Source organism: Neodiprion fabricii, chromosome 2, assembly GCF_021155785.1.
Source record: "Neodiprion fabricii isolate iyNeoFabr1 chromosome 2, iyNeoFabr1.1, whole genome shotgun sequence".
Lineage (NCBI taxonomy): Eukaryota > Metazoa > Arthropoda > Insecta > Hymenoptera > Diprionidae > Neodiprion > Neodiprion fabricii.
The window spans coordinates 22,603,125-22,626,735 of record NC_060240.1 but is presented as its reverse complement, the minus strand read 5'-3'; the positions used below and the strand labels follow the sequence as shown (position 1 = coordinate 22,626,735).

General features: G+C 37.3%; 2 protein-coding genes across 2 annotated transcripts in view; one reads left to right on the top strand and one right to left on the bottom strand.

The window, feature by feature from the left end:
• Window positions 1-5,626: 5,626 nt before the first annotated feature.
• LOC124175504 (5-hydroxytryptamine receptor 2A) overlaps window positions 5,627-23,611 on the bottom strand; it is a 162,878-nt gene continuing 144,893 nt past the window's right edge. Inside the window, exons 3-5 of the mRNA XM_046555841.1 lie at window positions 21,558-21,775; window positions 12,414-12,608; window positions 5,627-8,631 (exon numbers count right to left, since the gene is read on the bottom strand). Of these exons, the coding sequence (XP_046411797.1) occupies window positions 6,254-8,631; window positions 12,414-12,608; window positions 21,558-21,775 (2,791 nt within the window). The 3' untranslated portion in view covers window positions 5,627-6,253. The remainder of the gene's footprint in view (window positions 8,632-12,413; window positions 12,609-21,557; window positions 21,776-23,611) is intronic.
• LOC124175484 lies at window positions 13,644-21,135 on the top strand. The gene is made up of 5 exons (XM_046555802.1): window positions 13,644-13,653; window positions 14,540-14,987; window positions 15,557-19,216; window positions 19,755-20,145; window positions 20,215-21,135. The coding sequence occupies exons 3-5, from the start codon at window positions 17,150-17,152 to the stop codon at window positions 20,517-20,519; spliced, it is 2,763 nt and encodes a 920-aa protein (XP_046411758.1). The 5' UTR covers window positions 13,644-13,653; window positions 14,540-14,987; window positions 15,557-17,149; the 3' UTR covers window positions 20,520-21,135.

Here is a 23,611-nt window from a genome sequence, read left to right as displayed (position 1 = left end):
AAGGGCATTGATTTCTGCGCATTTTATACCGCGCGCTGAATGCTGCGCGAGGCGCGCTGTGTCTTCTCAACGGCAAATCCCAGATTAGCCTATTGGAAGCATTGGTTGCCATTTTTTATTCATTGGTTCATTATTCCTACCGCTGAAAACAGCGTGAACCAATTTATCTGCAGTGTCCATACCACCAGGAGAATCTTCTAAACTTTTTCTACTATTGGTTGTTTCAGTATACCGATCGTATTACTCTATCGTTATAACATTTATAATCGATCGAAACATTCGCGGTTCCATTTTCTGTACCGACGGTGCGTGGTATTCCAGTTATTTCGACTGTAGGTAAGACCTGCAATTGACCTTATCAATAGTTGAAAATGGTTTTAGATGTAATCGACGAAGTGGGATTTCGAATTTCAGTTTTGACAGGTGTTCCTTTGAAGGAAAAGAATGTTAACGGCCTCAGAGATATTCATGAAACTTTGAAACCTTAGCAATCATTAGTCGATATTCAAATGCGTTGCTTTGCTACTTATGTGATAATATTGATTCTACGATCAATAGTAACGAAATTTTGTTAGCAATTACGGCTCAAGTGAAGTTAGAAATTTTTCATCGATAATCTTTGGGTTAAACTTCAAATGGGATTTTAGTGCTGTGGGTTGATTCGCCTAAATTTTTGATTCATCCATTCTTAAACTAGGCATTTCGACTGAAAATTTATTCCCAGCAAAGCTGTTTCAGATTGTATGTTTCAGAAATAGTTCTCTGATATTTTCTGATTTATAGTTAAATTTTGTTTTAGAATTTTGCGTTGAAGTGGATGCGATATTTGAGTATTCCAATTCAGTTCTACATTGGATTTTCCTTGAATCGCTGTACTCGGGTACTTCAATTGACGAGTAGATTTCGGCAGACATTTAGTGATCCAAGTTCAAAAACAAACGAACAGGAGTCCGATACAGCCTGAAAATTTTGAATTATGATGAAACTACAAACCTTTTACTGTAGGGGCACCTTGAGTATTCGCCATTTATGCCGTGCTAACGAAATAATTACGGTTAGTTGTTTTAACGGTTATAATAAAAAGACTGCGATGTTGTAATATATTTATTACGATTGAATGTTTCTCTATCAATTGTTTATAATCTACAAGGTATACAGTTTTTCTATGCATCTATATCCATGTATAAGAATTATGTACATTGTGCAATTAGTTGTTTCATTCTGGGTACGAAAGTGCCAATGCATTTCAAACATCAAGAGTACGACTATAACTAACTCTATCATGAGTAACCTAGGTCTCATTATTTCTATAATGATAATAATAATGATAGAAATAATGAGACCCAGGATAATGACGTATATGATTATATAATGAAGTCGATGACCATAATGATGCATAGTTGCGTATGTGCTATATAATAGTACGATATAATATGATGGTATGGTAGCTAACAATATGGTTGTATAGCAGTGGCTGTGGCGGCAACAATCGTGTCTTATTTTACGAGTAGGTATTAGTAACGACTGGATTGATAATCATTATTTTTGTCGAATTTTTTTAATAGAAATTCCTTATTAATGCAAATAGCTACGTAGAGAGCAGAGATTTGTCGGTGAAACTGAAATTTGTTTGACTTGCAGCAAAATATGACGAATCGAATTTTTTTTTCACGTTCAAAATATTCTACTTCATTCTGACAGAAAAAAACACGATTCATTTTATTAAACTACAAAACACCTAATGTAGGTAATGCTTTTTTTAAAACTAAATATGGTGGATAAATTTAACAAATCCTTTCGCTGTGTGTAATATTGAATGAAAAACGTGTCGAAACTTGAGGAAAAAACGTGGAATAAAGAACAACCAGATAATCGTCGGATTCCGGCTTTCACGCTTCATAAACTGGTAACCGCATAGAAAAAATTTGTCAGCACGGCTGCAGCTGCTTTTACAATAACGGCTCTAGCATCGATTTTTTCGAGCAGAGTTAAGTTAAGCATAAAACTGACGCAGGTACGCGTCGGGCAGGGTTGGGCATGTAAGGGAGGAAGAGGCCGCACCGACAGGGGCTCGTTGTCAGTACGGTGAGGTGCCTACCTAGTCCACCCCTACCCGAGAGCGTCCTTGCTGGAAGGTATTTATGTACATACTACCTATATCTCTACGTAACGTGTACATGTATCTGGGGCATTCCATAACATTTCGATCAAGATTCTACGTCAGTGTCTCAGATTGGCTGTATAATTTTTTGTATGAAAATATATGACAAAAAATACAATTGCACTTTTTTTTTAAATATTCCGACCCAGTATATCTAAAGTATGATTTAAAGACTGAAAAAAAACCCACTATCTAAAATCTGAAAAAATTCAGAAAATAAAAAAAACTTCATAACTTCAAAATATAAATAATAAAAATGAGAAAAAAAAATATCATTATTAAATTGCTTTTTTGACATAAGAATGAACATAAAAGCTTATTATAAAATAAAAAGAAATAAAATTATAAAATGAGCTTTTATGTTCATCCCATGTCAAAAATGCAATCCAATGATAATGATTGGAAAAAAAAAATTTCTTATTTATCTTTTGAAGTTATGAAATCTCCATCTTCTAATAGGTGTATTTATAAAATTTTTCTGAATTTTTTCAGATTTTAGATAGTGGGTTTTTTTCAGTCTCTAAATCATACTTTAGATATGCTGGGTCGGAAAATTTAAAAAAAAAGTGCAATTGTATTTTTTGTCATATATTTTCATACAAAAAATTATACAGCCAATCTGAGACGTCGATGTAGAATCTTGATCGAGATGTCATGGAATGCCCCGTGTGTGTGTGTGTGTGTGTGTGTGTGTGTGTGTGTGTGTGTGTGTGTGTGTGTGTGTGTGTGTTTATGTACAGATACATAGCTTGTGGGTAGCTAAACGTGCAGGATATTGCTTGTTCAGTGGTCACTTTCCTTGTGGTACTTTGTTCTAGGCTCATGCACACCGCAGGATAATTGTCTACACCGGCAGTTTTCTGTGAAACTCCTCGCTCAACCACAGCAGGTGGGCGATCAAAGCTACATTTCAAACATGTCGGAATACAAAATGTAGTTTCCATTGCCTATCTGCTGATATTGATCGACGAGATTCATAAGAATCTTCCGGTATATACGTATATATACATATAAGTGTACACATTAGAGTGATCCTTAAAAAGGTTATTTTTGAATTTTGACCGGCTCACGCTCCAAATCGGTTCCAATTAATTCCAAAAAAAATCCCCTCATTTTTTGAGTTTTTTATCTTAATTCTAGCCCGTGCATGCAAGAGGGTAGATTTCCCCTTTCAGGTACACATTGAATCTACTGAACAGATTTCGATGAAATTTGGTGTGGGGGGGTTTCTGGGTTCGTTGATTACGAATCTGAACTCGAAATTTCAAAATTCAAAATAACGGATCCAATCCTCAAAAGTCAGACCAGAATCCCAAAAGTCACTTGGTGTAGCCATATTGGCTCCACCATTTTGAATTTTGTAAGTTCAAGTTCAGATTCGTAATCAGCGACCCCAGAAACCTCCTACACAAAATTTAATCGAAATCTGTGCGGTAGATCAATGTACCCCGAAAGCGTTAAATGGGAAAATCCACCCTCTTGCATGCACGGGTTAGAGTTGAGATGAAAATCTGAAAAAATTACGAATTTATTTTTGAATTGTTACAAGCCGATTCGGAGGGTGAAACGATAAAAATTAAAAAATGACCTTTCTAAGAACCACCTTAATACACAACACGGCTACAATCAACGCACACTTGCTTGTTACAGATAGCTGTAGCCCAAAGCAGATTTTGTAAGATAGGTATCTGATACGCACAGAAATAATCGGGGCGATAAAGTTTCGTGCGACGAAGAATGGATTGTGATTTCTTCCATTCGAGGTAATTTCAATAAAGTACTCAAAAGTGAATCATTAAAGTATTACACGTACGTATGTTTGTTTAAATGAAATGGGGGCTGCTGTGATTAGTTTTTATCAGTACTTTTCACCGTTAAGGATTGGCTAGGGAATAAATTGCATCGGTCCTTAATTGTGTACTCCATGAAAAACTGACACCAGAGTACCGACTCTGTAAAAAATGATTGAAGAAAAGTGATCGTTGAAGTCTATCACAGTGATGGTAAAAGTTTCGTGAACTGACGCATATTAGGGGTTTTACACATACACTGCAAAGTACCAGAACTAGAACTCGGTGCCTTATTCTTTATAGTACTTCATGTACGCTTGTAGTTATACATATGTACGTATCGTGCGTGTGTACATGAATAGAATTAGTACGCAACACTCAATTAATCACTTTGTGTCTTTCGCTGTGCATTCCACGTAAGTCGTAGATCTGCAGATTATAACGTAATTACAGCCCATTGTGGTAAGTATTGCCCTAACGTCTAATACAAGCTAGTAATAATTTTTAAATTTCCATTTTCCACTTAAAGCTGTACTCCTATTGATTGATCTTAAGTATCATATTATAACAATAGGTCACAGGTACTCTAAATTATTTGCGTACAAACAAGTGCCAATAATGCGTGCTCGGGATTTCTTGCGCATGTTCATACGTGGATATTTATCGATTTTCAACTATGAACGAGTGGATATTCACACATATACATTATTTACACAGTCTGATAGGCAAAATTAGCACTAATTCGCAATAATATATGTACAGAACGGCAGATTTTGTACTGGTACTATGTGTGTCGGACACTGTTAAGTAATTTATATTTCGTACCAATTTCTAATTTCCTTATAAACGTAAATTATTGTCCAGGCCTATACATACTACGTAATATACCTACAATATGTATATAAATATGAATGCAAATACCCATACATACATAGATATAATTCGGACTAAAATGTGGCAACAGAAACACAAGATGTCCGACAGAGTTTAGCACTGTGATTAATTTTTTTTTTTTACCTAAGTGCCCCTACCAGGGGCAGTCGAAGTACGTAAAGTTATTACAGGCTGAATCCATCTCAAATGATACAGGCCAGCTCAGGTCATGTTCCATAATTGTTCGTAACTGCAGTATGTTCTTCCTTGGTCAAAATAAGCGGATACCTATGCATTATTGTTACCCAAATAAATTCTTCACGCCCGATACCGATTTTTTAAGATTATACGGTGAACAGGGCTGGATTAACCATGTCGCATGTCGGTGCCACTAGACATTGCAATTTTCGGGGCCCCTTTAACCTTTTCTAACTTCCTAAAATACATTTTTTCTCTGATTAGTCGGCGTTAAAAGCGCCGCGAAAAAATGGAATATCATTCCATAATAATTTGAAATATGACGACGTAATATAAAATAAAAGCAATAACATTGTTATTGAGGATACAAATCATTAAATTAAATTTTCACTCGATGAAACATTTTCAAATTTTTTGTTCTCGGTGTGCGGGGCTCCTAGACAGTTGCCTAAACTACTTTATGGATAATCCGGCCTTGACGGTGAATATAAGTTTTTTCTGATATTTTTTTGGCCAAATTTTTGGATTTTGCTATCTGTTTGGACGAAGTGTGAAATTTTATGTATTCCAAAACAAGAGTTTTGAGAAAATGAAAATTTTAAACGTTAAATATCAGGAAATCCCATATTTACCTTACAGTCTTAAAAAATTACTATCGGGCGTGAAAAATATATTTGGGTAATAATAAAATATACATGTCCACTTAATTTGTGCGAGGAAGAACATTCTTCAGTTACGAGCAATTCTGAAATATGACCTCCGCTGGCTTGCATAATTTGAAATAGATTCAGCCTATAAATGTCATAAGGTTTTGATAAACTATCGAGAAAACGGCGATTTGATTCGTTATCTCCGAAATTAAGCGGTGAAAGAAACTGCAAAAGCCACGAAATAACCACAGAGGCTGGGGTGCAGTCGAATCACTTGTAGTTTTGATACTATAGATACACTGAACTCGAGTTTATTGGTAAAGATAAACCGAGACCTCGTCAGTCCTTATCGGACCAGTATCCAGCCTTTCTTTTACAGACATGTGAAGTTGAAGGGCACTCGTGAAATTGCATTGTTTTCTAATTATCGAATCATCTTACCTTAAGATCTCATGAACGCGATCCTGAAGTTAACCTGATACGTCACGTGGAATTGTTTATAATTGAAAGTCTAAACGTATCTTGGGTACGCACACTGAAGGTTGGTTAAAATTGCAGTTACAAGCTACGCTATTTACGTTTCAAGTCATGTGAAGATCACCTTTGAGTATTCTGGTAAAAGTCTTTTTGAACTGTTGGTTCGCCAGTGCGTAGCAGAATGGGTTCATGGGGCTGTTAGCGTAGCAGAGAAAGTAGGAAAACATATAAAGGTGTTCGTTGGTACACGGCGGGCTGGCGCAAAACCCTTCCACCAGCGCTAGGATGTGGTAGGGAGTCCAACAAGCGACGAAGGCCCCGAGGATGAAGGAGATTGTCCGAAAAGCTTTCCGAGCTCTGTTTTCGGTCCTTGATTTCTGTCGGCCAATGGTCGGATCTTTCTTCTGCGTCTTAACTTTGAGACGTTTTCCAATAGTCTGGACAAAGTCTCTCTTTGAGCCCGACTCCTTACCATCAGCTTGAAATTCTCGTTTCTTCGATTGCCTTTTAGCCTCTGCACTTGTCGTACCGGAAATTGTTGGTACCGCGCTGCTGGGCGATGAATTCTGAGCTAGTGGTATAAGTCTTGTAGGGTGATCCAAGTACCTCTCAGTCTCACTGTTTGAGGACTCTCGTTGAGAAATTGCGGTTATTACCGTCGTTACTGGCTGCTTCCGAGTATCCTCTGCCTTTACTGTTACCTCTGTATTAACTTTGCTAATAGTTGGCGAAGTCTGCGAGGCAGCGTTGCTTTGATGAGTTATGAACACTCGCGGTGGATGAGTCTGACTCGAAGCATGTGTGACGAGTGGTTGCGAAGATTGGCGTTGCTGGGGAGGATGATTTTGCTGATGGTGGGTCGGAAACTGGTTCACTTCGGCTTGTTGAGCCGTCGCTCTTATCAGGGCAGCTTGCAGGAGACTAGTGTTTGCCGCAGATGTTCCAGAATTTCCTAAGAGCGGAGAAGGTGGAGCCGTCGAAAGAGGGTTGGCCAGACTACATGAGAACGACGACGGTGGACTTTCGTATGAAGGACTTGGAACTATCACTGAACTTTCATCCATGTACCTTAGATCTGCACCATCCAGTCCTGTCAGGACATCGTAGAATGCATTAGCAGGGGCAGGCGTTTGAAAGTTTCTTGGCTTGTCCGATGATGACGAAATTGGAGAACCTTCAGAGGGTAGTGGACTGCTCTGAAACTGTGAAGGTGGTGGAACGATGTTTCCAGGCTCAGTGGGAGATGTCAATTGATCTCCGTGTGTCCGATGCATCCTCTGTGCCGATGGTGTCACTTCGGATGAGTCTTCACTGCAAACTCGACTTTCAGAGCTAGTCATTTGTCGGGGTCGTGTTTCTTTGTATGATGATTGCTCTGGTGTTATTGTGCTGCTTGACTTTTCAGCGTCGATGGGAAGCTGCTCTTGAATCTTGGGCAGCGTCGGAGACTTTTGGATATTGACGCTGCTCTCGATAACACGGGTTGGCATCGTTAGCGAAATATCTTTACTGGGGGTACCCATGTCCGATGCGATGTGTACAGCACCGTTGACCTTCTCGTTGTTTCCACCAACTACCTGAAGAGCACCTGACTTGGCAACAAGCCCTGCCAACGACGATCTCGGTTTTCTTGTATAAATGGGCTGATGGGTCAGACCTACGGTGCTATCTTCGTCTGAGTCAAAGGCTGGACTACTTGATCTCTCAGATTTTTCGAAATCCGCCGGCCCATTCGCGGCATTCTGTTGTTTTGTACTAGCCTCTGGGACAGAAACACCGTGAGTGGATTTGGTCAATGCTCTTTGACTTTCTGTAGTTTCACCACCCACTCTGCTATTACCCCCGCTGGCACCAACGTTGGAAGGTATTTGCAATCCAACTTGAGCTCCAGTGGGTGAACCTGTTCCCTTTGGCTTGTCTTGGCTCAGAAGTGTGCTCTGCGTTTTGGATATTCCGATCCCAGCTGCTCGTCCAGCCATCCCAGACATTGCACCGGCACTCAGAGCAACCATTGACTGCATCTTTCTTTGCTTCGCTTCGCTCTTTTTCTGCATGTCATAGGCCGTCTTGTATATCCCTCCGTAGAGGATGAAGAGGACTATCAAAGTCGTCCAATAGTACCCGATAATTAGGGCGGTGTTGAAGACTGGGTCTTTTAGGAACTGAACCGCGCATTGGCCCGGAAGAAGGTCCCTATATCCTACAAAATGCTCCCATCCGAAAATACTGATGAAGAAGAGAAGTGCGGGTATAATCCAGGTGATCGTGACCATCCATATGACCCGGTTCTTTGTGCGCCAGCCTCGATATTTGGCAGCGATTTTAACTGAACAAAACCGATCAATAGTGATCAACAGAACAGTGTACTGGGAGACCAGACACACCGTATAGTCCACTGAGAGCCAAAGATCGCAAAGTAATGGCCCCAAATCCCAGTATCCCATCAGCACATAGACGGTGTAGAATGGCATGGAAACGGTTCCTGTAACACAACGACAGTGTTTTGTTATTCATTAAGTTGTGCCAGTGAATCCCAAACTCCCATTTATTTTGAAATATTCATCACATTTTGTAACATTTACTCAGCAAGCTCGCACCAAATATGACGACTCAGCTCTCTATCGTTGCCGAGAGAGATTTCGAAAAAAGCTCAGAGTACCTCGTCTTTAAAGTTGGGTAGCTTAGATTCAACTATACTTTTTGAAGAGTGTACAATTTACGCATGAAGTACAAGTTATTAAAAGCATTAACTTCTCAGGCGTTGAACGCCTCAACTCAAACAATGGATTTGGAAAATTGTAAAAACTGTTACAAAAGTTATGTAGGAACGTCTTCTTAACATTTCAAAAATATGGTAAAACGATGATGATACGATCTCAAAAGTTTGGACATAGGTAAATTAGACCTGCCCTGGTTGCGCCCTCACTCATTGTCAGACGCTCGAATCCAAAAATTCTAGATATTGAAAACGATTTATATAATAGGCTGACTGAGGAGGTGTTTCACATCAATAAGGAAAACACTGTAAACAAACGAAACGACACTCAACATCTAACGGTAAGTTATCTATGCTCTGGCATTATTTTCTCCGTAATTCATTTGATCACTTCATCAACAAGCATATAACCTTTAACATCTAATGCGCAACATGCAACCTTTAATCATAAATTGATACTAAAGGAATAATAATCCAATGAGTCTATTCCTACCTATGAAACGCAACTCATACCTGTAACCGTTATAACTTATGTAACTTTTAACATGTAATATTGTGATGATAAAGTTCCTTAATATTTGGTAACATGGCCGGAAATTCAAGGGTGAAGATTTAATCTTGCACTTGTACAATTTGTAGTGTTGGTCTAGTGAATAAGCATTTATGTTCACTATTACGTTGTATAGTCCGACGACGACGGCCTGGGCTTGATCGAAACTTCGGCACAAGTAAGTAAATTATCATTGATCATAACCCAAGATGATTTAGAAAGATAGTTTTACAGGTCATTGGAAATTTCATCAATGTGGAATTGAATAATCAGTCTAGAGCGGCATAGCTAGTTCGAATCGGGGGTGTTGAAACTTTTAGGAGCTTTTTCACCTAAAATGTAGTGCTTCTGATGCGGAGTTCCAATAATTGAACCTTTTTTTCACTTCGGTTGAAATTGGTTATATTAAATAAAAGAAACCTGTTTTGTATTTTTGCATCGAATATTAATTTTCATCGACCTCTGTTTAAGTTTCGATGACGGACTCGCATGGGTTCAAGTATAAAAGGAAATATCATCATTTTGGAGTTATAGTGAAATATAAATTGTAAATTGCCGTCAACCTGATACATCGTGAATTGAGAGAATGAAAGTCCAATTGCTTGAACTACACATCGAAAGTATCAGACCTTCGAATCATATTTGAGCTCAAGATATTTTTTTCCTAACAGCTTCTTAGAAAGGTATATTTCTGAAGCCTGTGAAGCGTGCGTACGATGCCACATTTCCGAACAATGCGGTAAAGCGACTTTGGCACATGCGCAAAATTGAAATGCTGTAATTTATGTACTAGGACTTTAATTGGTGCATGCACACTCTCGAATAACTTATTTTCACGCGTAGGGCATTGGGCCTAAGTTACCTAACCCATATTTTACGCGCTGTTAGTGGCACCTTTGGTGCTTGTCAAATCAAACTTTCTTTCACAGGTATTAGAGAAAGTAGCGTCTGTCACACGTGAAAATTGGCGATATCTGACTCGGGTGATTACAGTGCTCGCCCTGACTTATGCTGCTTTCACACTAGTACTCACACTTATCGGACATCACCTATTTTCCGCACTTGTAGCACAATATATTGATGCGTTTCTTGTAAGTTGTTTGTCTCCCGGGAGGATAGAAAATCACTGGAATTTTAGTAATTTGGCATGCGCAGAATAATATCAAATTTACTTTAGATTTCAGAAATTTTTCAAACTTCAATAAACCTAATGCTCGACTCAACAACGTTGCTGCATGTATGTCATCAACAGTTTCAGCAAAAAATCGAACAAGGATATCACACCATATATTATTTTATTCTCATATTCACATAACAATCATTTCCACACTTCCTAGAAAAAGTAACGTGTGGTCCACAGTATTAGGTTTATCATTGTATCAGATTAGTTAGTACCAAGAACTGAGGTAAGAGATTGCTGAGCAAGTACCAATGATGCCCAGCCTGGAAATATCTCACTTTTCAAGTTAAAATTATCATCAATGATTTGGACAAACCACTTATACAATTTACATCAAAATAAAATAGGTTATTTAGAAAGCAGTATGTATAAATGTGTGAGAACTAAATAAAAATATATTTAGTTAGTATTTTAATTGTATGATTGACGAGATTGACTACCTTCGGAGCACTCGAGTCGCATTCCAAAGTAATGCTGACCATGTGGAGCGGCACCAGGGGGTCGCCCTCACACCTCATTGGCTAATTATTGGATAACTTAGTTATAGCTGCAGGCTTTTGGACCCTTAGGCCCAAGATGTCATGTTTTTCGCCTGTTAAGTCGCGAAGTGCTTAGACGTAAGCCTCAGACTTAGCCCGTCGGAGCAAAAGTAGAATTAATAATCGTTTAGCATAGATGTTCTTGGTATCAATTATATGTGTACCTAACTATCATTAAGATAATACAACACTTGCTAAAGAGCGTAAACGATCGAATTATACTAGTTCTACAGGTTCTCCGTGTTTGAATATAAATTCCTCCTTTGACGTTATCTGTGTTTAAATTCACACACTTTAATAATTATGTTTTCTTGCATTTGATTTTTATATCATTTATTTGTTATCGTTAATTTTTCATCATCAATTGTTTCATGAATATGCGCTATCCTTTACCAGTTTAAATCATATTTAAACATTTATTTTGAACGATCACCTATCCCATTGAATTATTTTAAATTAGCCTCAACCATTTAAGCAACTCTCACGGCCCTGTATAGGACTAGGCAGCAACGTACCCACATTACCAGATTATTGAAAGGTAGGTCTTTGTTAGGTTTAATTTTTGTTCATTGTCATTGGGTGGGAGCATCTTTGATTATTTATAATTATACTACCACCACTCAGACACGTCTCACCCCCACGTAACAATCTCGAGACTTAGCGATTAGGCTTGATCATGATTTGGTCTGTGGTATTTTATTCTGAATCAATCACAATCCGTGAGCAAACGCTGCAAAAGCAGCTACTTCTGGACTAGGTTTGTTGGGAAAGGGTTTCAGCGTCAATTCGACAAAAAAACTGTAAAAAAAAAAAAAAAAAAATGGCTAACCTGGAGTCTGTTCTAAGTGTCTTTATCGTTTTATTAGTATTTCTAATAGTAATAATAATTCGTACAAAATACTTTTGTGACGTCGCAAATGTTTTTACTATTGTACTGTTCCACATATACATCGTGAAGTATTATTTAGGTATGCAGTGGAAAATTGTTTGAAGTAAAGTTGTTGATTTGGAATGCAATAAATTTATTCTGAACATGTTAATGTGCATTTTAATGAATTTGAATCTAGCAGCCAAAGTTAAGAGCCAAATGCGCTGAACTCCTTTGGAACTTACTAATGTAGTACAGGTTTACAACTGCAATACTAGAACAATATTAGCTTCTAACCAAATTTGATGAAATTTCGAGTGCTGAGCTTCGTTGCCTTATTTCGAAAAACGTCAGCATGTTCAGCTGTTAACTCTGCCTGTAAAGTTAAGATTAATTTCTTTTTATACTCACCAATAAGCATGTCGGTAGCAGCTAAGGAAGCGATGAAATAATTGCTAGGCTGGCGGATTGTACGATCGACGATGAACGCTAGAAGAACCAAGATGTTCCCCCCAACAGTCAGAACAATGCAGATTGCCAACGAGAGAGCAATTAAAATTGTCTGCCACAACTCGAACGGCGGAAGTACGGGACTCAGCATCTCATCTGAATCATTTTAAACAGAAGGCTAGATATTTGGATGGTGAATGCAAAACAAGAATTTTTTATATTTTAGGTAAGTGTGGAAAAGCGAGGATTTGATGGTGTTGAAAACTGTTGCAAATTGTACATTAAACCATTCATCTCGACTTTCATTCATATATTTTTCCCGAAATGCGATTCATTTGAAATTTTGCATACATAGTCTTTAGGGGTCGCTGATCACGAATCTGATCACGAAATTCAATATGGCGGATCTAATATGGCGGTCAAACAAAATAACAAGTAGATAAATTTTGAAAAAATTCTGTAAAATTTTTAGGTGTGTATGAAGTGTGTAAAAATTGATATCTGGAGTTTAATCATAGATTAGCAAAAATGCTTTTTCTCGTGGAAAAGTACGAATTTCGACCGTTTGTTTACACGTGATATTATTGCAATAAATAAATAAATAAATTTTATATTTTTTTCGACTTAGAAATATTTCAGGACCATATGGAACTAAAAAACTCAACAGTTGTTACCAAAAAAGCAGTTAAATAAATAAAAGTTGCAAAAGAAGGTGAGACCCTGAGCATCTCAGCGTGAATTAAAGCAAAAAAAAAAAATCATAAAGATTAAGCTTGTAGAATAATTTTCGGGACCTTTTTTTCGTTTTATTAGTCTAACGTGCACTTGACAGAGTGTGAGATTCTACGTATTCCAAAACAAGAATTCTTAGAAAAGCTCGTTAATTGTGAAATTGGCGGTCGTTTTTCGGAAATTACATGTTAAATATCAGGGAAAAACCATATTTGCCTTATAATCTTGACAAATCGTTATCGGGCGTGACAAATCGATTTGGCCTATAATAAAATATACGTTTCCGTTTATTTTGCGCAAGAAGTAACATACTTCAGTTACGAGCAATTCTGGAATATGACCTCCGCTGACTTGCATCATTTGAGATGGATTCAGCATATTACGTAATGGTAAGTTTCGAAATGATCTGTAAGTCACTCAAATCTTCGAAAAGAAATTGTAGGTGACTGATTGCATGGGAAAATAAATGGTCCATGTGAGAATGAATATTTATTGTATTGAAAAAAAATTTATACCAAAGAAGAATGAAATAATCATCGTTGTAATTTCTTGACTGGGTGAGTTTCATATAATCATCTGCTCTTACAATTAGTAGTGACAACGGTATTATATATTATGTTTTCCATTTTTCGTTAAATACTAGTAAATTGTTAGAATGGGTTTACAGTGATTCCGTTGCTCTTCTAAATTTGAAAAATATATCTTGTAATCTAATATTTTACATCATCTTGATTGAGTATGTACTGGCCAATGTTCAATTGTCCGGTTAGTTTAGAATTTAACACTAGTATTAATTATGATACGTTTGAAAAACCAATCACGCCGAAGTGCCATTTGATTTTACTTACTTTTCTAATGACTACAATTCGGCTGATAACGAAAATGTATAACGGTTTATAAAACGCTTTAGGAGTTTACAAGACGGTGTAATATTATTTTCTGAATTGTCTTGCAGTTGAGGGTACCATCTTCCCTACGCTGAATTAACAAGTATATTGTCTAACAAGGAGGCAAGCTCGGTCTTTTAGGGTCGAGCGTAAGTTTGTAATGTGAGTCGTAGGTGAGCCGAAGACGAATATTGCAAATACGCGAGGCGAAAAGTCCATTGCCTCCTTGTTGCACATGATTATTTCTTTATTACAAGAGTATATTACGCGTTTTTTCACAAAGTACGAAATTGAGGTTAGAGTTGCGTAATGTCAGATTTGTTCGCGACAGCGCATGCGCGCAGTACAGAGAGACCACGTTTCAGTCCTAGGAAATAAAAGTGGTCTACTCCCCGTATGTACACTTGGGGCCAATGAATCTAAGACGGCCAATTTTTTACACTAGACAATTATGTTGGCAACACAGAGAAATCGAGGGGTTTATCACTCATGTAATAGTTGGGACAGCTGCAAATGTAATGTCCATGCAATGGTATGTAATCTCAGTACAATACCATGAAATATTCGTGTAATATCATGCAATAGTAGTGTAACGCCGTGTAATACTGTGCGATAGTTATGTAATACCCTGTAATAGTCATGCAATATCATGCAAATACCATGTAATAGTCGTGTAATATTATGTAATGGTGGTTGCAATAGTCATGAAATACCATGAAATACCTGTGTAATACAGCATGTAATAGTCATGTAATACCTGCGCGCGCAGTACCAAGCGCATGCGCTTTACAGTGTTTACCGGATTCGTGACATAACCTTGAAATTCGTATTGGCAACTGTTTGTATAACCTATGGACCGTTATTTCTCGACTTGATTGTGTGAGTCTGCCGGCTACAACACGTGAATGACGGAAAGGTACGTACTTAATTTAATCTGTCGCTTAGATCTGGCAAATATTCAATTATTTCTTGCTGACCTGTACAAAAGTTACAGGCAATTGAATTTCAGCGGTTTTTGTTATATAAATATAAGTAAATATACCTTAGCATGGGTGACGTGATATTGTTGTAATTTCCGATCCGTTGTATTGCTTCTAAGTTTGCGTCAATCCAAGAGAAAAGAAAGAATATGACCTAATTTTTTTACCACCTACCAATTTATGAAATGAAAAATAAAAGAAAAATCCTAACTGTCGCATAGTGCAGGACAGAATCATCTACAAGTGCTCAAAAATTGTGACACACTATCAATTATTTCAATTAAATTCCAAATAGATTCAATAATTATGCGTTTTTCAATTGACTTCATGAAAACATACGATTTCGTTGAAAGTTCTAAGAAATCAGATCTCTATCAGTTTGTCCTGGTTCCTTACTCATTGTTCATTCCAGAAGTGTCACAAATTGTACTATATTTTGGAATCAATCACTCTAGTTGACATTCACAATGTCAGCAGGTAACTGTGATGTTTGATCTAAAACTAGCTTGGAGTTAGGCATGGAGGAATCAGCGAGCAAGGCAGAAAAGGAGAGTATGGCGAAGACCATCGCTGGAAATGTTAAAGAACAAAAGTTTTGGGTCGTAATTAGGAAGGAACTTGGAGTTGATCCACCGTTGTACCTGAAGCATCTCCTCACCTGTCTGGGTTTCGATTCAGCGGCCGCTCTGAAAAACCTTTCAAGCGAAGCCTTTCTAGAAATGGAGAAATTTGCCCAAACTGACATGCTGGGATTGTTAGGCGAAGATGGTTACACAAAATCAGACTTCTTCGGTATCTACAGTAATACACCTGAACAATTCCGCATACTACGAGGACATAGGTTTTGCCTCTTCGAAATTCAGAAGTATATTATAGAAAAGGGGTTGAACCATTTTGCTACGGCCGAACAGGATATTAATGAAAAATTAACTAACATCAAAGCAAAAAAAGAAACCAAGGAAACGCTAAAAGCTGTATCGGGAAAAAAATCAGATCCACAGTCACGAAAATCACAGGACTTATTGAGTGAAGAAGATCAATTATACATGCTCATTAAAAATTGGTTTTCTAAGCAACCAGATGGTGAAGAAACCTTCAAAGATTATTTAGAAAGCCCTAAAAATCGGTATATAGAGGTATCTGTCAAAGAAGACGTTGACGAAGAAATTACCTATTCGGGGAAAATATCGTGTTGCCTGTGTAAAACTAAAATTACCGCGCATAAAGCCGAATACGGGAAATCAGTACCGAGGAAAACTCGTTGGGTATGTCAAAATTTTATGAAGCACGTAAAGGAAAAACATTTGACTTTGAACCCTGTGGAAAATTCGAAGGAAAATTTATTTCCTCGCAAGCATAACAATAGCAATAAAATTGATACAAAATCGGGTCAGGCGGAAAAAAATACAGCAAATGTTCTCAAAAACGTCGTCGCTAACACTACAGCTTTTACTTCTAGTTGTAAAAAGGTTCAACCCGAGGTTCAACCACTTATTACGGATGTATTCGATAAAGGCACCAATGACAATGATAACTGGAATACAAATGCTAGTTTGAGCGACAGTATCGCAAACAAGAACCAGAAGCTCGGCCAAAATTTACCAAGAATTATCGAAGACGTGAAATTAGTCACACCCGTTGAAATAAGAAGGGATATTATTAAAATTGAAAAAAGCAGGGGAAAAAGGCATATTACTAGAGAAATTGAGAGTGATGACGAAACGGAAGCGAAACCTACTAAACGGTCGAAAAATCGAATTGAAAGCGATGAAGAACTCGAAGTATCTGCACGTGACAAGCCAAATGATGAATCGGATGTTAGATCACAAGCTGTGATAGTTGAAAGTACAAATGATGAGTTACAGGGGGAATTCAACCTCGGAATAATGTAAAAGGGGTTCTTTGTTCCGAGAAAATTCTATCAACCCCATTGACTAGTAATACCAAAAATACTAAGACTATAGATACAAAAAGTTCCGACTGTGAAAAAAAAATTAAAAAAGATCTAAGAACTAGAAGTGACAAATCCTACCGACAAAGAGTGAAGAGTATTACTACAGAGAGAACGATTCCATATTATTTTCCAACATTGAACGAAATGGAATTGCTGTTGAAATATAATGCAGAATTAAAGGATTGCGTGAAAAATTTATTAGCACAATCGGCATCGAAAAAATTAACGAAGTCTTGTCCAACAGTCAATGAAAACAGTAAAAGTAACTTGTTAGTACGAAAATTGATGAGAATTTCTGACAAACAAAGTCAGGCCGAATCTTGCGGGAACAGATACGATTGCACAGTGAAAAAGTTTGCATCGTATATTTTCATGATTGGTGGAAGATTGTCGTACGAAACGTTATGCGCGAACTTGCCTCTACCATCCCCCTCATCTGTCAGTCGGTATTTGTTAGAAAACGGACCAGACATCATTGAAGGGCAGCTTCGATTGCAGGAATTGAAAAATTACTTAATCAAGGCCGACCTGCCTCTAGTCATATGGGTAAGCGAAGATGCGACGCGTATTACTGGCACCGTGCAATATGACCCAAAAACTAACCAATTAATTGGGTTGGTATTACCAACAGATAAAAATGGAATGCCTAAGTGCAAATCTTTCATGGCAACGTCACCAAAAGTAATGGAAGAAACGATGCAAAATATTCCAATTGCTTCTTTGGCGTACACAATTATGGCACAGCCTTTACAAAAAAATGCGGCGTCATTTTGTCTGTGCATATTTGGAACCGACAATAAATTCACAGCCGAACACGTGCTTAACAGATTCCAATTTATTTACGAACAATGTCAGCAATTCGGAATAAGAGTATTAGGATTTTCTTCGGATGGTGATCCAAGATTGTTAAAAGCGATGAGGATTGAAAGCCAAATAGGTATTTCGAATCTTGATTTACTCTTTGGTAAAGAAAATTGGACATGGTTCAACAGTGAATTTTGCAGTGAGTACTTTGTTTGCCAGGATACTGTACACATTGGTACAAAGCTAAGAAATCGCTTCATCAAAAACTCAATTGTTCTGCCGATGGGAAACAATATAGCGACTGTTAGTCACCTGAAACTATTGATACAGTCACAATCTAAAGACAAACACCAGATAACTTATTCTGACTTGGACCCAAAGGATAAAATGAATTTCCCTTCTGTTCAAAAAATATGTCAAGAAAATGTCAGAAAATTACTCAATGATACAGTACCTGGCAGCGAAGGAACATGTCAGTATTTGAAAATACTACATAACACCGTAGTTTCATACATCGATTCTGAATTAACGCCGTTGGAAAGAATATTTAGCATCTGGTATTCTGTGTTTTGTTTAAGGATGTGGCGTGCATGGATTTCGGCAAATGACAGTTACACTTTGGGCAAAAATTTTATAACTTCCAACTGTTACACATGCATTGAAATAAATGCTCATACGCTTATTGACGTCATCATACGCCTGAGAGATTCGGACCAACCAGAACTCTTCCTGCCATCTTTATATAGTAGTCAACCATGTGAAAGCTTTTTCCGACAAGTCCGTTCAATGTCATCCACGTACTCGACTATTGTCAACTGCAGCATGATGGACATCATTCATCGTCTCAATAGAATTCAAGTACAAAATGAAATCATCATCGAAGAGTCAGAAAATATTATATTTCCAAGATTTAGGGAGAGAAAAAGTGTAATCAATGTCAACACATATCCACTACCTTCTAATCAAGAAATACAGAAAACCGTTGAAGACGCGAAATGTCGAGCTATTGAAGATCTCGGGAACCTTGGTATATTTTTCAACAATATCTTATGTACACTGCCTTTTTCTGCAAAGTCTATTCAACTAGACTCAGACGACGAATCTGACAGCGAAGAAATCAGCGAGGAAACGGAGAGCGCAAATGAAGACACTATATCTGCAGAACTTGAACATGATATGATTACGTTGCAGTCTGTAACAGGAACTTTGGAACTCAAAAATTACTCCACCCAAACAGTTCAACTAAATGAAACGAGTCCATTTGCAGTCGTGCGTGATTCGTCGCAAGCCGAATACGTCGTTAGAAAATCGTCCATTTGTTGGCTGCTTAATAAAACCAAGCACCGTTTAAGTAGCGACAGACTTCAGAGAGTACGAGAAATCGAACTGCCGCATTTGTCCAAGAAGGTACTTATTAGCTTGATATTAACTCTTCCTAAATAAGTAATGAATATCTTTCCTTATGACCCAGACTCATTAAAATACTGCGGAAAATGTCCTACCTACACCTAGAAAAAAAATATAATGCAGCATTATTCTATGGTAAATGTATAACCCCAACGAATAGAGTTGTATAATTTATGCGGCAATTGGTTGAGATTCTAAATTTTTAGGAGGTTGAAGTTCGTAACGTTAACGAGACGATACAATTTGAAGAAAATCGCCATTTTGCAACTTTAGAATTTTTTAGAAATGCAGTAATCAATAAATAGTGGCTTGAATCAAGCAAAGTCAACCCACATCAGAACTACAGCCTCTGTAAAGCAATTACGAAGTTGAAAAACATAGTTTTTTTTCAAATAATGTGTCGTTACGTTAACGTTACGAACTTCAACCTCATAAATTTTTTAGATTCCATCATTGGCACATCCTGTCGTTGTGATGACTACAAAAAGTGTTAATTTTCAACTTCTTGGTTCTCCGTATAATGTTATTGTTTTTCTAGGAATCAGCTACTAGATCAAATACTGTCGAAGAGAATCCGGAAATAAGTATAGGGACATGGATGCTTTTTAGAGAAGACACTGAGGCAGAAACGAAATACAGAGTAGGCCTTGTTCTTGGATTCGTCTATCTAACTGGAAAAACAGACCCACAAAGAGAATACTCCAGATTAAGCGCTGACGTCAATAATGAAAGTATTGGCGTACTATGTACCTGGTATAGATTAATAAGTTCTAGTCTCCGTCCGGCACCAGTGGGGTCACATGATTACAAATGCATTTCTGGATATATGCGAACTTTACCAACACCACAGATAGTTGATGGGCATATTTTTTATTCGGATTTAGTTTTGAAACTAATCCTCGAGATTATTCCTACAACTTCACTCCAAGGTAATACTGCTGTGAAAAAATTTCATTTGAAATCATTGCACGTCTGGTTACAACGTTTTGAATTTTCAGGTAAAGATGCAAATATCGGAAATTTTGTGCTGATCGAATTTCTCACCAAAAAAACCAAAAAATACTACATCGGCGTTGTTAAAAGTATCCAATCAAGAGACAGAGATTGCGAGGAAGATTATGAAGTCAAATTCATGCGAAAAGTGACGAATTCGTCGAGCTCCATATTCGTTTTTCCAGATGTGGACGATACAAGTTATGTAACAGGAGATCAAATAAAGCTAATTCTGAGCAACCCGAAAATTGACCGAAGACGTCATCATGTATTCAGTGATTCTGATTTGTTAGAGTACGCTGTGATTTAAAAGTTAATTGAAGATCGTCTCAATTGCTAAAAAATATATATAATTATGTATCGTTAACCTCTCCAGAGTACTATTAGCATAAATATACAGAGAATATTATTATAATATATAAATTATGGTTGCGTTGAATTATTCTTTACTATATTTAAAGGTTGATTTGCAAATTTTATTATGAAATTTAGAGGGTAAAAGAGGTTATAAAAAAATAGTTGCAATAAACTATTTAATGTAATTCAAGCAAGACTTCAGGGATGCAATTAATGACAGTGAGACAAAAACCATTGTTAATAGGTATACTGAGAAATACTCATCTTACAGTAATATAATGTGTATCTATATAAATATATAATAGTCATGTAATAGTCTTGTAATAGTTGTATAATTAGTATGCAATAGTCATGCAATGGTCATGTAATTCATGTAATACTATGTGTAATACATATGCAATACGTATGTAATACTTGTGCACTATCTGTGGAATACGTGCAATACTTATGGGATACTTATGCAATACATGCAATACTATTGTAATCCCTATGCCATACATGTAATACCAGTGTAATAACTATGTAATATGTGAAATACATATGCAATGGTGTCATACTTGGGACAGTCATTATGAGAGTGGTAAGCCCCTCGAGAGAAATACACAGTGCCATAGTAGGCCGAGCGCGAAACAAAGTCAATCTCAATAAACATACTATAACCCATAGCCGTTACAATACCGCGGGGATAATGACTTGTTGACGTGTCAATCCAATTAGAAGGTTAGATTCGACGCTCATGGGTTAGGTTAAGTTTATTGAGATTGAGTTTGTTTCGCGTTCAGTCGACTATGGCGCTGTAGGTTTCTCTGTGTTGTCAATATAACTGTCTAGTGTAAAGAATTAGCCGTCTCAGATTCATTGTCCCCAAATGTACATACGCAGACTCACTCCGCCGTCATAGAAACGGGTATTTTGTGTACGGAAAACACGGATGGAAAAATGCGTAAACCATGCTCGTTTTAAATAAAAATACTTGTGAGTTCATGCTTACCCTGTATTGTGGCGACGGTTGCGTTTTCCGGAAACGAACCGTTCGTCGCATTACTAGCGTTCGTCGGGAACCAATCTGGCAGAAGGTCCACGTATTCGCCGCTGTTCCACCGCGGGTCATCGGGTTCGGGCCAGGAGCCATTGAACTGCGTACACTTTGCAGTCAGTATCTGGTTGTAAACATATCGGCACAAGCGCTCACGCTGCCTTTTCGATTTCCTGTGAAAGACGAAAACAGAATACTTAAAACTATGATGGTCTATTTCCGGATCGCCTGGACCAACATTTTGTATCACAATTACATGTGTAAATCTGGATATTAAGTTCATGTTCTACTTCTACTTTTACCAACCGGAAAAAATTATCATTTTTCTTTCTATAAATATTAACAAGCAAACAGAAAGGGTTCAAACTTCAACGGTGCATTGCTCTTTTGTAGAGGAATTTATGAAAGTTACTCATATCCGGAAAAGAGTCAAAAAAATGTGTGGTTTTTTGACACGTCTTGTTATTTTCACATTTACTATATTTCCTCAAATACTTTGCGCAATTCCAGAAAGAATAAAGAGCAAAATGAACGATCGTGAGACTGTTTTCTTGCAATGTTGAGGTCGCTAGACGAGAACTAGGAATTACAATAATATCGCAGATAAAAGGTGCTCTCACGATCAAGCGGGTGACCGGCCAAGCGTTCCTTGATTGGAACGATATAAAGTTAAAATATGAACCTTTTTCGTTCGTTTGTTTATCTAATACAGGAAGAAAAAGGGTAAGTTTGCTCGGTCGGAAAGGGTAGGAGTACTACATGACCTTAATTGAAGTACGTGGAATATTTTCACGGTTATTATTTCAATTTCCAATCTATACGGCGCACCGGGGAAAATAAAAACCGATAATGGTTGTTCATATTTGTGACCTGCAGAAGAGAGTGAAATTGTTTGAAACAAGGGTCTTTATTGAATCGTAAAATGCATATGCAATTGACTACTTTGTTTTGTTTACTTAAATACTGATAATTTCGCTGAGAATCATTAGCGTCCGTCAATATTCGGCTACCGTGCGGCTGTGTTAAATATTCTCATTTGACACATTATGATTAATTCCATTAAATTAAGGTCGTTCTGAGTAGCATTTCAATGGAGTTTCGTATAGTTTAGGCTAGCCTAGCACATTCTTGCAAAAATAGAATCGAACTTATCGTGTTTTATTAAAAAAAAAAGAAGGTGACTGGAAGTGATAATTATATTCTATTGTTGTAAATGACTATAGTCTTATAATATGGATTGCTATACCTAATATTGTTGTTGGCAGGTACTACATGCGTGTAGAGGTGTAAACTTGTATTCCACATGAACTAAAGGTATGGTCCGTTGTACGATAATTTTGTTGTTGATTTGACATGGGATCCGGCTGAACAATACGCGCATCGTAAGACGAACGGTGTAGTTGCGTTAGACAGATTTATGTTCAAAGATTATTCGTAACTTTACACGAAGAGAAAGGATTGACTCAAGTGACATTTATTTGATTTAACTAAATGCTATATTCAAATGCGGCGAATACAATAATTACTTAATTCAAAAAAATACTTTTGCCGGCCGAAATACTTGTGACAGCTTAATGCAGAATGGAATCAAGCCTTCGAATGATTATGCTATTAATTTATTCAAGACTAGCTACTCGGTGCGGCTTCGCACGCATCCAATGCGATAAAATAAAATAACCTAACCTAATCTCTATCTCTAAGAGTTCAGTCAGCGTGCGCTTAAGTGTGTGATCCTGCTATGACTTGACTTAGAAATATCGTTACCTCTCCAAAACGATCCATCAGGTTGTAATGAAATTTAGCCTAAATCCTTGAAAGACGTTATAGCTATTCACAGAAAAAAAATAATCGAACTCGGGTCAGACGTTCTGGAAAATATACGAAATACGTTCATATGTTGAAATGACTCGCGCGTCATCTATTTTATAATGGTTTTACCAATTCATAAACCTTCGAAATGATAGAAGAATGCATATGGGATAAACGGACAGACATTCATTTTTACATAT

What these genes read in the sequence shown, in the direction of transcription:
- LOC124175484 (XM_046555802.1), top strand. Translation starts at nt 17,150, where the DNA reads ATGGAATTGCTGTTGAAATATAATGCAGAATTAAAGGATTGCGTGAAA. An exon ending in TGCCGCATTTGTCCAAGAAG is followed by an intron (nt 19,217 to 19,754) that starts GTACTTATTAGC and finishes TTGTTTTTCTAG; the next exon opens with GAATCAGCTACTAGATCAAA. An exon ending in TCCTACAACTTCACTCCAAG is followed by an intron (nt 20,146 to 20,214) that starts GTAATACTGCTG and finishes TTGAATTTTCAG; the next exon opens with GTAAAGATGCAAATATCGGA.